Source organism: Gallinula chloropus (assembly GCF_964237585.1).
Source record: "Gallinula chloropus genome assembly, chromosome: 13".
In the NCBI taxonomy this organism is placed as follows: Eukaryota; Metazoa; Chordata; class Aves; order Gruiformes; family Rallidae; genus Gallinula; species Gallinula chloropus.
In genome coordinates, this window is record NC_140098.1 from 15,489,000 (window position 1) to 15,501,327 (window position 12,328).

Genomic DNA, 12,328 nt, shown 5'->3' on the forward strand with positions numbered 1-12,328 from the left:
CTGAGCTCTTTCCAGTTCTGTGTCCTTCTTGAGCTGAGGGGCCCAGAACTGGACACACTATTCCAGGTGGGGTCTGACCAGGGCAGAGCAGAGGGGCAGAAGGACCTCTCCTGACTTACCAACCACCCCCCTTCTGATACCTCCCAGGATGCCACCAAGGCCACACATGGAGGGGAGAGGGGAGAACTCCTGGTGTTACAGGAGAGGTGGGAGCAGGAGCAGAATCAAACAGGGATAACACATGGAAACCCATCCCACACAAAGCGTTTTCCAGAGCAGGTACAGCTGGAATTCCTCCTCCAGGAGAGCAGCAGCTCGCTCTTGGCCATCAGAGGTTTCAGCAGCCAGCGTCCTGCTCAGCACCTCCCGCATCCCAAAGCAGCAAACAGGCCTCCAGGCCCTTCCCAAGCCATCAGGAAATAACCACAGGAGCCCTTGTTAGGTCGGGATGTAATCCATCCAGATCAGCACTGTATTAATTTTAAAAAAGCAACATTTGTACAGGAATTATCAGCCAATCACATCGTAATTCTGAGTATGGTCAGTTCTGAGTTCAACAGTTTCTTCCACCAACAAAACTAAACATAGAACAAGCTGCGTTTCAAAGTTTAACGTTGGAATAAAAACACAAAGAATGGTTAAAAAATAAAACACCCCCCCCCAAAACAAACCCCAACCCCACCTCCCCCCCCAAATCTGAAGTAAGCATTGTGACCGAGATGCATGCAAAGAGGTGTAGGTAGGTACAAACTGTACACCTTGTTGAGCCAGAGTGCCAAGACGCAGTAGTATTGCTTCGTTTCCCCCCTCCCTCCCTCCCTCCCTCCTTCCCCTTGTTATAGTCAATTAGCTTCCAGTAACAGATGGAGTTAGTTCACAGACACAGAATATACAGGAGAATCTCATTCCGCTACGCTTCACTTAACGAGTCTAGAGAGGAAAAACACAGAGAGAACCCTACGTGGTGCCTTTCCTCTGCACAGGACAGCAGGACACCCAGAGCTTCCAAAGCCCAGCAAGCAGGAGGCTCAGTGATGGGAGAAAAGACCCCCCAACCCAACAACTCCTTTGTTCATCAGCTCTCACAGCGACTCCTGGGCATGAGCTGCTTCTCAAAGCGCTTCTCCCCGGCTTCCCCCTTGGTGGTGACACATGAAAAGCCCAAGTGACAGACTGGTTAGGCAGGGCGGGTTGGCAATTCCAGCAGCATGGAGGTGGGTAGGACAAAGCCACATCCAAGGGCTTCAACACACCTGTACCCGCTGATGGGGGTGATCCCAAGACCACGATCCTAAGGATGGGAGGTGATCCCAAGGATGGGAAGTCATCCCAAGACCGTGAGCACTGCAGTGCTGCTCGTGTCTGTGATCACACCAGCCCCCGCTGCAGCCGGCTGCACACCCTGTGCAGCCCCCCTGTGCTGGCAGAGGGGCCCTCAGGTACCTTCACCCAGCAGACTCGCTGCTGGGAGAGGGAAGCACCAGGCTGGGGGTGCTGGGGGAGCTTTTGGAAGCGAGCTTTTACAAACAACAGTGTTGCACTGATCACCCAGGCGTTGGAAATTCATCCCAGACTGGAGTTTGTTTCAGTGTTACCTGTCCAGGTGTGTATTTTACACTTAAACACTCCCTACAAACTACAATAAAGCTGTGGTGTTTGGTACAAGTAGTTCAGAACCCAGCACCAGGCCTAAATTCGGTGGTGCCACAAAAAACAGAGACAAAAAAGAGTTGTACTCCCCCCCAACTCCCCCCAAACACTTGCCTTAACTCACCGCAGCACTGACACGAGTCTCACTGAGCTGCAGAAGACAAAGGTTACAATAAATTTGGTCTCCCAAGAAGACCTTCCCATATAAAACCAAAACAAAGCTCAACAAAATCAAACAGCTTTTAAGGAATCACAGGGAGATTTGCTGGAAAACTGTCACATGAAACACTTCAAGCTCCTCCCTGGTGCCTGTTAAAAGTCAATCGAGTGTCCCACTCTCTGCAATCGCCACGTGCACGATGGGGTTCCGTCCGTCACGTCCCGCAGTGGGAATGTGCCTGTGTGGAGTATTACAGCAGGTTTCAAAGGTTTTCAAAGCTGGAGGTGCTCGTCTGTACGGTTGAACAGTCACAAACAAGGCAAGGTAAGATGAGACACCTGCTAAAGCAAGACTATGCTACGGTACTGGGAGCACTGGTGACATCCGTTTCGTTCCCTGGGGTGTGTGGGGGTGTGTGTGGTGGGGAAGAGCAGGGGTGACGGCCAAGGGTAAACCGAAATCCTACAGGCTGGAAGCCACTTGCTGTGTCTTAGACAGATGATTGCACTCCAAAAGTCTCCTGGGAGGCGTACACCATGTACAGGAAGCCATCCTCGTCCTTCTCGCTCTCGTACACCTCGGAGATGGGTGTGGAGACGCTCACCATGCTGTGTCCGTTCACCAGCAGGAAGAACGCCTGGTTGGAGTTGAGCTGCAGGCGTCGCCTGTTGAGGGAGGGGGAGGTTGGGGGAAGGGGGGATGACAGGGGTGAGGCTGCATTTCCACTCACCTTAAAGAAGGGTTTAGGGTAGGAGGCAAAACTATGTCCTCCACCCCTGAAGCTGCACGATGGCCCCCACCCAAAGCAGCCCTGCCGCTGGAGGTGTTCGCTTCCCACCTCAAATTTTCCTGCCTGATGCACCCCCTGACCCGTATCTCCCCAGAGAAGCTACACTCTGGAAGGTGCTATGCTGAAGGGAAAAGGCAGAGGAACTTCCCTGCTCTGGGGAGACCTCACCTGGGGTGCTGTGTCCAGCTCTGGAGCCCTCAGCACAAGGAGGACATGGACCTGTTGGAGCGGGTCCAAGGGCTGGAGCACCTCTCAGCCAGGCTGAGTTGGGCTGGTTCAGCCTGGAGAAGAGAAGGCTGCAGGGAGACCTTACAGCCCCTTCCAGTGCCTGAAGGTGCCTGTAGGAAAGCTGGGAAGAGCTGTTCCTGGGGTCATGGAGTGATAGGATGAGGGGTGATGGGTTTAAACTCAAAAAGGGGAGATTTAGGTTGGGTATTAGGAAAAAGTTCTTTACTGAGGGTGGTGGATCCCTGGCACAGCTTGGTGGTCAGGCTTGATGGGGCTCTGTGTGACCTGCTCCAGTGAAGATGTCCCTGCTCTCTGCAGGGGTGGGACTAGATGTTTTTTAAAGATCCCTTCCAACCTAAAGCATCCCATGATTCTACTCTATTCCATTCCAGGACAGACTTCCCAGGCTGCCTGGCACAGTAAACGTTCCCTCTAAGTGAGGGAAAGGGGTATTCCTGGTAACCAGCCTACTGGAAAGCAGGTCTGGAGAGGAGATCCCTCCCTGCTTCATAGGCAGAAGGAAAGAACAACAGGTCAGAAGAGCTTCCTGCTGCTTCCACTCACTGCTAAGGGGTGGCAGCAGCTGGAAACAAGGATTTATTTTGCCTCCCAGCCACAGCCCTGGAAAGGGCCCTTCCAAAATCAAGCTCTAGTTCCTCCAGAGACAGTAGGTTTGGGGGGACAGCTGTGGTCAGGACAGGCTCTGCTATGCCTGAGGAGCTGCTGAGGACCAAGTCACTTATTAACAATAAAACCAGTGAAAAAAAGGTGGAGAAAATCCTTCAGCTCACTGCTAACCTTTCTGCCCGGGGCTTTACATGCTCATGAGAAATTCTGAGAGACTTGAGCAATCTGGTTCCTGCTTCCAAAACCCTACTTCCCTCACGTAAGAGCTGAGATACTCTTGCAACAGCTTCTGCACAAGCCTTGGAGGCAGGAATTGTTGGGACACGTGGGACAGCTCTCAGCTTTTACAGCTTGTGGCCTCCAAGAACCAGGTCCCTGCTAGACCGTGACCAACTAAAAGCAGACTCTGGTTCTCTGCTGACTGTGAAGTTTACAGCTGGAGAGCTCTCACTGACCTGCTGTTAAGCCAGGGGAAACATGCTTGCAGCAGGATTTCTGACCACAGTTTCAGGCCACACAACTTCCACTCTGTGGCAATTTCCCCTTTGCCTTTTCCTGTACACAAAGCTCCAGCTCCAGCATGGAGCAGTACTCAAGCCACAGGCTGTGGGAACAGCTGGGAGAGAAGGACACTACTCTGAATGAGTGGAGGGTTTCAGGCCTCAACATGGTCATTTCAGGATCAAAGGATGCCAACATCAACCCAAAGCAACAGCTCAGAGCTCTGGCTGGGAGCCCAAACTCCCCTCCAGTGGCAGGGAAGAGGCAGGCACTCCGGAGAGGGGGTCCAGAGCAGAACCCTGGGAAGGCATCCTGAAAGCTGAGCAGGAAACACTGGGGCCCCAGGGCCAGAAATACCCATGTCTGACAGGGATTCACCACCCCAGACTCCCTCCTACATCTCTGGGAACCAGTTATTTCTCTTGAAAGCAGCTGTGTTCAGAGGTTTGGGGCTCACTTTTTCAGCAAAGCCAAAGGAAAAAGCACCTTCTTATGAATTTCTCCTAGTGAAGACACTAGGTGTTAGAAGAATTTCCCATTTAAGAGTTCCCAAGTGTGGAACACCAGGTGGGGGATTAACAAAGAACCAGAGTCTTAAGGTCATGCAGCTTACACTGCAGTCACAGCACACTACCTGATAATTTTGATTAGCTCGCTCATGTTGACATGATCTGGCACCAGGAACTTGGTCTTATCCAAAACTGGAAGCTGCTTCTCTCCCTTGTACCTTTCAATGATCACCTAAACAAAGACACAAAAGGGAGAAGAAAAAGAGAGGAGCAGATGTGAAAGGTAGAAACTGTGTCTGGTGCCCTCACCCCCTTTTCCTCCATTTTAAACACAAATACAAGCATTTCTGCTAAATTCCATCTCCCTTCTGAATGCAGTTAGGTTGGATCTGAAAAGGAACAACTGTAATTACAGTTACCTTCACCTGCCCCTCTTGTTCTGTTTGCAAGGGGGTAACACACAGGGATTTAGCAGCAAACAATCCCCAGCTTTAGAACAGTTCATTAGCTGGGATCAATTAATCAAGCACTGAACTACCCAGCGACAAGGCAACCCCAGAAAAGACCAAGCACACCTCCCTCTGACACATGGCAGCTGCTGGCTGGGGGCTTGGGCTGCTAGAGTCAGCACACTCAAGCTTTCACTAGAATTTCTCCAGTTTCAGGCCATCTCCTTTCCAACAACTCCACCTCCAGATTAGTCTGTTATTCCATTCCCCTTGCCCTGTTACTCTCACGCATGAGAGGAAGCTGCTATTGAAGGGTGTAAAGCCTCAAAGCAGAGAATTCCCTCCTCCTGCTTGGGAAGCAGTAATTCTGTCAGGATTGTTATACAGTAACTGCTTAATTCCCTGGAAACTGCAGATTTCCCAATGCAAGTAGCACCTGCCCAGCGACTGAACAGAGCTCCTGCTTTAAGGAATGATCTCAGAGCCCGTGTGCTCCCGTTTCCACAGCCCCACGTGGGCTTTGTTGGGTTTAAATCAGTGGCAGCTCCGTGATGCCGTTCACTTTGCATCCCTTCCACACTCCCAGCTCTGGCTGTGGTACATACACAGAGGTGAAGAGGTATTGTTAGAATAACCATAACCAATAGATAGCATTTCCAGAAGTAAAATGAAGGAAGTTGACAGCACAAGGAGGGGTTTATCATCTAGCCTGACACTGGCATCTTATCTCACCCAGAACTGCTGATGATAATAATAATGAGGTGGTGACTCAAGCTGGGACAATGGACAGGCAGCCACAGTGAGCCTCTGCCACAGCCACGAGTTTGCACCCCTGTATCTCCAGCTGAGGTACCTCTGATTTCTTTTTTATCTGCTAATAACGTGTCCACAGCTGACTGAAAATGAGAGCTTTGCCATAAATCAGTGGCTGTAGCCACAGGGCTTGGGGACTACAGCTGAGGGATCTGTGTAAGGTGGGTGAAAAACCAATCTCCTGGCAGGAAACAGATGTGTTGGGAAAGGGCCTTTTGGGGAACTGCCCATTCCAGGGGAGTTTGGAAAATCAACACTACAAAATGTTAACTTGCTGTGACAGCACAGTGCAAGAGCAGCAGCTTCTAGATGAAGTGGCTTGAAGCTCAAGGAAAAGCAAAAACCTTTCGGTTTCTGTTTGCTGTGAGGGCAACAACTGCTTCTGTTAACGACCTCGTGCTGGAGCTGCAGGCAGTTTGCAAGCAGTTTGCTCACAGGAGAATCCTCCCTCATGGGGATCATCAGCTCTCATCAGCCAGGACCAAAGGCCGAGGCATCCGATTAAGTTCCTCCTCCTACCCCCCAAGGTCTCCTGAGGCTTTCCCTGCTCCACCCAATGGCCCTAACAACGGCTGCAATTATTGCTCACATAAAAGCCCACAGCTTGGGAAGGACCCATCAGCAGCAGGCCACCATCCTCTTGCTTCCTAGCATGCTTTGCTTTGCATTTATAACCTTGAGGATGCCATAGGTAAAAGAGAACAAAATCTCAGGCAGCATTTGAGGTGAGGAAAGCCACGACTGCCTCTTTGTTACTGTGTGTTCTTCTTGGTTAGCCTCTGCGGACTCTTCTTTTTTTGGAGAAGAAAACCACTGAGATGTGAAGAGCTGAACAGGCAGAAGAACCTCAGAGTTCAGCTGGAAGTCACAACTCACCTTCAGTACACAGGAAACCCCATTTTCTCCAGTCCCCAGCTAGCACCTTGCTTACCACACTGACAGACAGTTAATGAATGTTTCTGAAATCCAGGCTTAACGACCCTCAACAGCCAAACTGTCATTTGGTCTCAGCTCTTTTACAGGTTTCTAACTCCTCAAAAGAACAGGAGGGTGGAAGTTGAAGTGAACAGAACCAGACTTACTGGGATCTTAGTTGGATGCTGATCTCGAATCAGTCGTACATCTTCCACTCTTTGCTCTGCAAGAGATTAAAAAGAGTCTGTTCAAACATCCACTCTTAATTAATGCTGTTATTGCCTTATTTCTCCATCCCTGAAGAAGGGGGACTGTGTGTTAGTAAAAGCCACAAGAGCAAATTCAGGCACCACTGTCACAAGTACAACCTCTCCTGTGACACATGATACTTTGCTCCTTAACCAGAGGCGACAGGTACCGCACGGGGAGTGTTTAGAGGGGGGGGGGGGGCAGCTTCCTCCCCACTCCCCTCCCACCCCCTCACTTTCTGCCCTCTAAAGCAGGCATTTCACCTCATAAATTTACAGCATCAAATTACACCACCCTGAGCTAATGACTACATATCCGGTGCTGCCTCTGTGAGAGAGGAGGAAGCTGTCAACAAGGAGCTGAGAACCAGGGCTGGCCGGAGCCCGGCAGCATCAGCTTACGCCCTGTGTCCCGGCGTTACCGAGTTACAGTTGGCTGTTTTGATTATGCCTCTTACCCGTGGCTGCAGAAGCTGGCAGGAGGCTCTCATGTACCTAGATAGATGTTTTGCTGCTCTCCCTGCTCCAGTTTGCAGAATAAAGTTCACCCCTCCTCAGATGTTAGGTATTAATAGCAGAGATATTATGAGCCAGGCTGAAGTACAGGCGCCCCAGCCAAAGTAAACAGGCACAGTTGCTTTTAGAGGCGGTTGCATCTGCTCATACCCCTGGCTACTTTCAGATTCAGTGAACTCAATTTTAACCTCTCTGGTTCTTTTCAGCGAGCTGGGGCTTTCCAGGCCATTTCCATCTTAAAAAAAAAACAAACCACCTCTCAGAGAGAAGATGTAGTGCTGTAAGGTGGCTTGAATAGACACCTGCCTAGGGAGAGGTGCTGCTGGAGGGAGAGGAAGGGCTCAGAACTGCCCAACTCACTGCTGGTATGCTAACACCCAGGACACGCTGCCTCTCCTGCCACTCAGCAGTAACGTCACTCAGCTCTCCATTAGCCCACGCTGTGTTTGTGTGTGTGAAATACACGTGTGTGTGTGCCTTTTTACCAGCCCGGTGAGGAAATGCAACTGAGGTGAATCACGGTTTTAAGCTGGAGGTGAATCAAGCAGAGCTCAGGCAAGGAGTATGCAAAGCCTTCACCTGTCTGCCAGAGAACCTGAAAGCTTCACGTCCCACAGCCCAAGTCACGCTCTTACCCACCAGCATTAACACTTCAAGGGCAGAGATTACTAGCTAATTAAAATACTTTTTAAGATTACCCAGAAACATGAGAGATACAGCGAGCCAATGAGCCCAACCATCAACCTAGCAACAACAGAGAGGTTTGACTAACTTTCCAACTGACACAGGTTTATTCTTGGCAATGTTACTCAGCAGAACTCCCTGGAGTAGAAGGAGCATAAACCAGGCAAATCATCGAGATTATTGTGTGTGGCATGTTCAAAATCAGGCTTCAGCCAGCCACAGATAAACACTGTTCTCTGACGACATTAGTTGCAGTGGCAACTGCTTGGCTGCCATCCTAGCTGAACTTAATACCTGCAGCAGAGGCTGCTGACAGGCGATGGGGTCAGCAACAGTTTTGGAAGATTCGAAGAAAAGGGGCAGCTTAGATTCAGGCTCTGTTTGATCAAAATCCTCCCTGCTTCAATGGCAACAGCTTATGTTGAACAGAACAGCAAAGACAAGGGTGGGCACACCAGAAAGCTCTCTTAAGCAGCTTGACTTTAACCCAAAGGCAGAAGGAAAAGAAAATCTGGATCAATTACTTCCACCGATTCCATTTTATGTGCTGGATTTTATAGTTCACTCAGAAATAGGTTACACTGCCAGTTCTTGTTACCCTCAGAGCGTTTCAGCCTACCTCACCGGCACATATGAGCAGATACTGAGCTCTTTGATTGCTTCAGTCCCATCCAAAGCATAGAAAGAAGTGCTGGCACCGCTCTATCAAGGCTGGTTCTTCTAGAAAGAGACTAATCTCATTTCCCCAGCCATCATTACACAGCTCTTTTCGATGCCTTGCTAGTTTTCAGTAACCAAACAGAGGCAGGAGGCACACATCCCAGTCCACCTGCAGCTCCCCCAGTAGAGAATTCCTCACACTGTGCCAAGCACCCAACTGCAAGCAGGGCTTCATTCTCCTCCTGTCAAGAGCACGGGCCAAGGCGGACACTGAGCAGACCCACCGGGAGGGAAGGGCTGGCCCAGCTCCTGGCACACACAACGCCAAGTGATGTTTCCAGCCTCCTGGGAATTCTGCAGCCCACAATGGATGATGCGGAGAGGCGATCCCTGGGCCCAAGCCCCTCTCCCAAGGCAGCGCCAGCCCTGCCACCCACCTCCACACCTCGCTCACCCCCCTGAACAGCCAAAAATAACACTCCCGGCCCGAACTTCCAGGCCCTCGCCCAGCAGCCGAGAGGCTCCTCCGCCTTCCCGGGGTGGAACAAGCCCCACGGGCCGCGCACGAAGGCGGAGACAGGCCCTGGGTTTGTTTTCACTGCAGCCCCGAGCAGGCGGCGACTCCCTTTCCGCCCCAGCAGCCGGGGACGACCGCGCAGCCCTCGGTCACCGGGGCAGGGCGGCCGGGCCCGCTCCGGCCGCAGACGCCCGCTGTCAGTCGGAGCCGGCCGCGGCCTGGCCGGCCCAGGGATCTCCGCAGCTCCTCAGGAGATCTGTCCCCTTCCCCGCCTCGGCGATTTCTACCCCCTCTCCCCCGCTCTCCTCCTCGCCCCCGGCAGCCAGGGCAGCCGCCGCCGCCCCGGCCCGACCCGCCCCGCCGGCCGCCCCCACAGCCCACCCGCCGAACGACGAGGCCCGGAGGGCAGGCGGGGAGCCCTGTCAGCGCCCCTGCCCCTTTGCGGCCCTTCCCGGGGAGCTCACCGAAGGTGCGGCGCTGCTTGAAGCTCTTCTCCGAAGGCATGGCGGCGGCGGCTCGGCCTCAGGCCCGGCGGCGGCTCTGCGCGGAGGCAGCGGACAACTCCGAGTGCCGGCGCCCGCCCCCCGCCGCCGCCACCGGCGACTCCGCCGTCAGCTGACACCGCGCGTCACGGCGGGGCGGGCACCGCCGCGGCAACGCCGACATCTTGAGTGTGGCGGGGCGGGCTGGCCGCAGCCCTCGTCGGCTGCTCCCGGGGGATGCTCAGCTGTGGCGGGCTCGGAGCGTCCAGCCGTGTCATGGCCCTGCTCGTTGACACGCAGTCATGGCCGCCCTAGCGCGCTGCCGATGTACCCCCTGGGCGACACAGCCATGGCTGCCTCAGAGCGCCCTGCTTCTTTCACCGCAGCTACGCACAGCCATGGCTGCCTCAGAACGCTGGGCCAGTGGCCTCCCTCAGCCACGGCCAGCCATAGCCGCATAGGGGCACCGTGCCAGTGTCCCCCTTCAGCGAGGCACAGCCACGGCCTCCTCAGAGAGCCCTGCCATGTTGACACTCTGCTATGGCTGTCTTGGCACACACACCCTGTCATGCCCTCCTCCAACACAGCCATGGCCACCTCAGAATGCCCTGCCAACATCCTCCCTCAGTGACAGGCAGCCATGGCTGCCATGGGGCACTATGTCAGTGTCCCCCTCTCAGAAACACACAGCGTGGCCACCTCAGAGTGCCCTGCCGTGTTCTCACTCGGTGAAAAATGGCCATGGCTGCCTCAGAGTGCCCCATCATGTCACCCTTCAGCTACACACAGCCATGGCTGCCTCATAGCACCCTGCCAGTGTCCCCCTCAGCAAGACAGACACCCATGGCCTCAGAGCGCCCTGCCATGTCACCCCTCAGCAACACTCTGCTATGGTTGTCTTAGCACACCCTGTCATGCCCTCCTCGCAGCAACACAGCCATGGCCACCTCAGAATGCCCTGCCAATGTCCTCCCTCAGTGAAAGGCAGCCATGGCTGCCATGGGGCACTATGTCAGTGTCCCCCTCTCAGAAACGCACAGTGTGGCCACCTCAGAGTGCCCTGCTGTGTTCCTCCTCAGTGAAAGACAGCCATGGCCACCTTGGGGCACCCTGACGTGTCCTCCCCTAGCAACATACAGCCATGGCCGCCTCAGAGTGCCCTGCCATCTTCCCCCTCAGCAACATATGTCCATGGCTGCCTGAGAGTACCCCGCCATGTCACCCTTCAGCTACACACAGCTATGGCTACCTCATAGAACCCTGTCAGTGTCCTCCGTCAGCAAAAGTCACCCATGGCCACCCTACTATGTTCCCTCTCAGCACCACACAGCCATGGCTGCCTCAGAGTAGCCCACCATTTCCCCCCCTCAACAACATGTGCTCTGAAGCGACTTTGCCTCCATTCCAAGGGGCACATTTAGTGCTTTGCCTTCAGCACACATAGTCCTTGGTATGAGGAGACTGTGGCAGAGTTTGCATGTGGGGAAGAAAATCTTAGGGGCAGGTGTTCCCATTCACTTGGAAGCCCACTGCCCGTCCTGGAGCGGTTTGTCAGGAATTGATTAGACCGCAAACAATTTCAGTCAGGAGCCAAGTTTGCTCGCGTTCATCCTGCAGATACCGCGTCGCGATTAAAACCACCCAACTGTTTCCTCCTTCAGCAGCTTTCTGACACAAGCTGTTGGCTGTAGACTTTCATCTGCCTTTCTTTCTCTTCCTCTCACATATGTTCCCGGCACCGTGTTTTGAAATACAAGAAGGATTTTGCGGCAACGGGGCTACACAGTCTCACTGTACAATCCAACTTCTGCGGCTGAAGGGACGGGGAGTTGCAGATGGCAGTGTCCTTATTGAAAGGAGAGTAGATGGAGAAGGAGCAGTTTCTAACCAGCTTAGGGATTATCAGGGGGGTTGCGTTTTTTGAGGTGTGTTGAAGTTAGAGCGATGCTGTGCTCGCACGCTGGAATGAGGTTTCATCACCTAATTTTGTGATTCAGGGTCATACAGTTCCTGTGGCTGTATAATTATAGGATGATACCATTGAAGATGTGACTAAGCAAGGCAAAACAAACAAGCCTTAAGGTGTATGAATGTTATATCCATCACATCACTGGCCAGGGATGGCAGGTGAGACAATAGTGGACGATCATCAGAGGCTGATACATCTGAAACTTAAACTAGCAGCCCCAAATTCCTGTTCCTACAGAATCCTTTCTGGATTTAAGTGGAAACCTTTTAAAAATCATTTTTCTGGATGGAGGAAATTCTGCCATGCTCACAGAATGGTTGTATCCCAGAGACTGCTGCTGGCTGTGGGGCTGCAGGCTGGAGGACGAGCTCTGGTGAAAGAGCATAGTGTTGTTTTTGGGGTGTACAGGTGGATGCCGGTTGCAGGGCCGGCAATACTGAGCTGTGCAAGTCATGTGGTTCTCATCCACGCTACCAACTGTTAGCAGGGCTGCAGCTCAGGCTGAAAGCATCCATATGGTGCTTAGGAAGAGCCACAATCAGAGTATCTGCTGACAGGCTGGGCTATCACATGTTCCGGTCATGAATAATCTGCAGAGACTGTGAGAAGG

General features: G+C 52.9%; 1 protein-coding gene across 1 annotated transcript; it reads right to left on the minus strand.

Moving 5' to 3' along the window:
• Positions 1-802: 802 nt before the first annotated feature.
• On the minus strand, positions 803-9,844 carry MAP1LC3B (microtubule associated protein 1 light chain 3 beta). Its single transcript, XM_084270099.1, has 4 exons — positions 9,732-9,844; positions 6,810-6,865; positions 4,591-4,697; positions 803-2,475 (listed from the first exon to the last, which is right to left on the minus strand). Exons 1-4 carry the CDS (start codon positions 9,769-9,771, stop codon positions 2,301-2,303), a joined length of 378 nt encoding a protein of 125 aa, XP_084126225.1. The 5' UTR covers positions 9,772-9,844; the 3' UTR covers positions 803-2,300.
• Between the last annotated feature and the right edge of the window lie 2,484 nt (positions 9,845-12,328).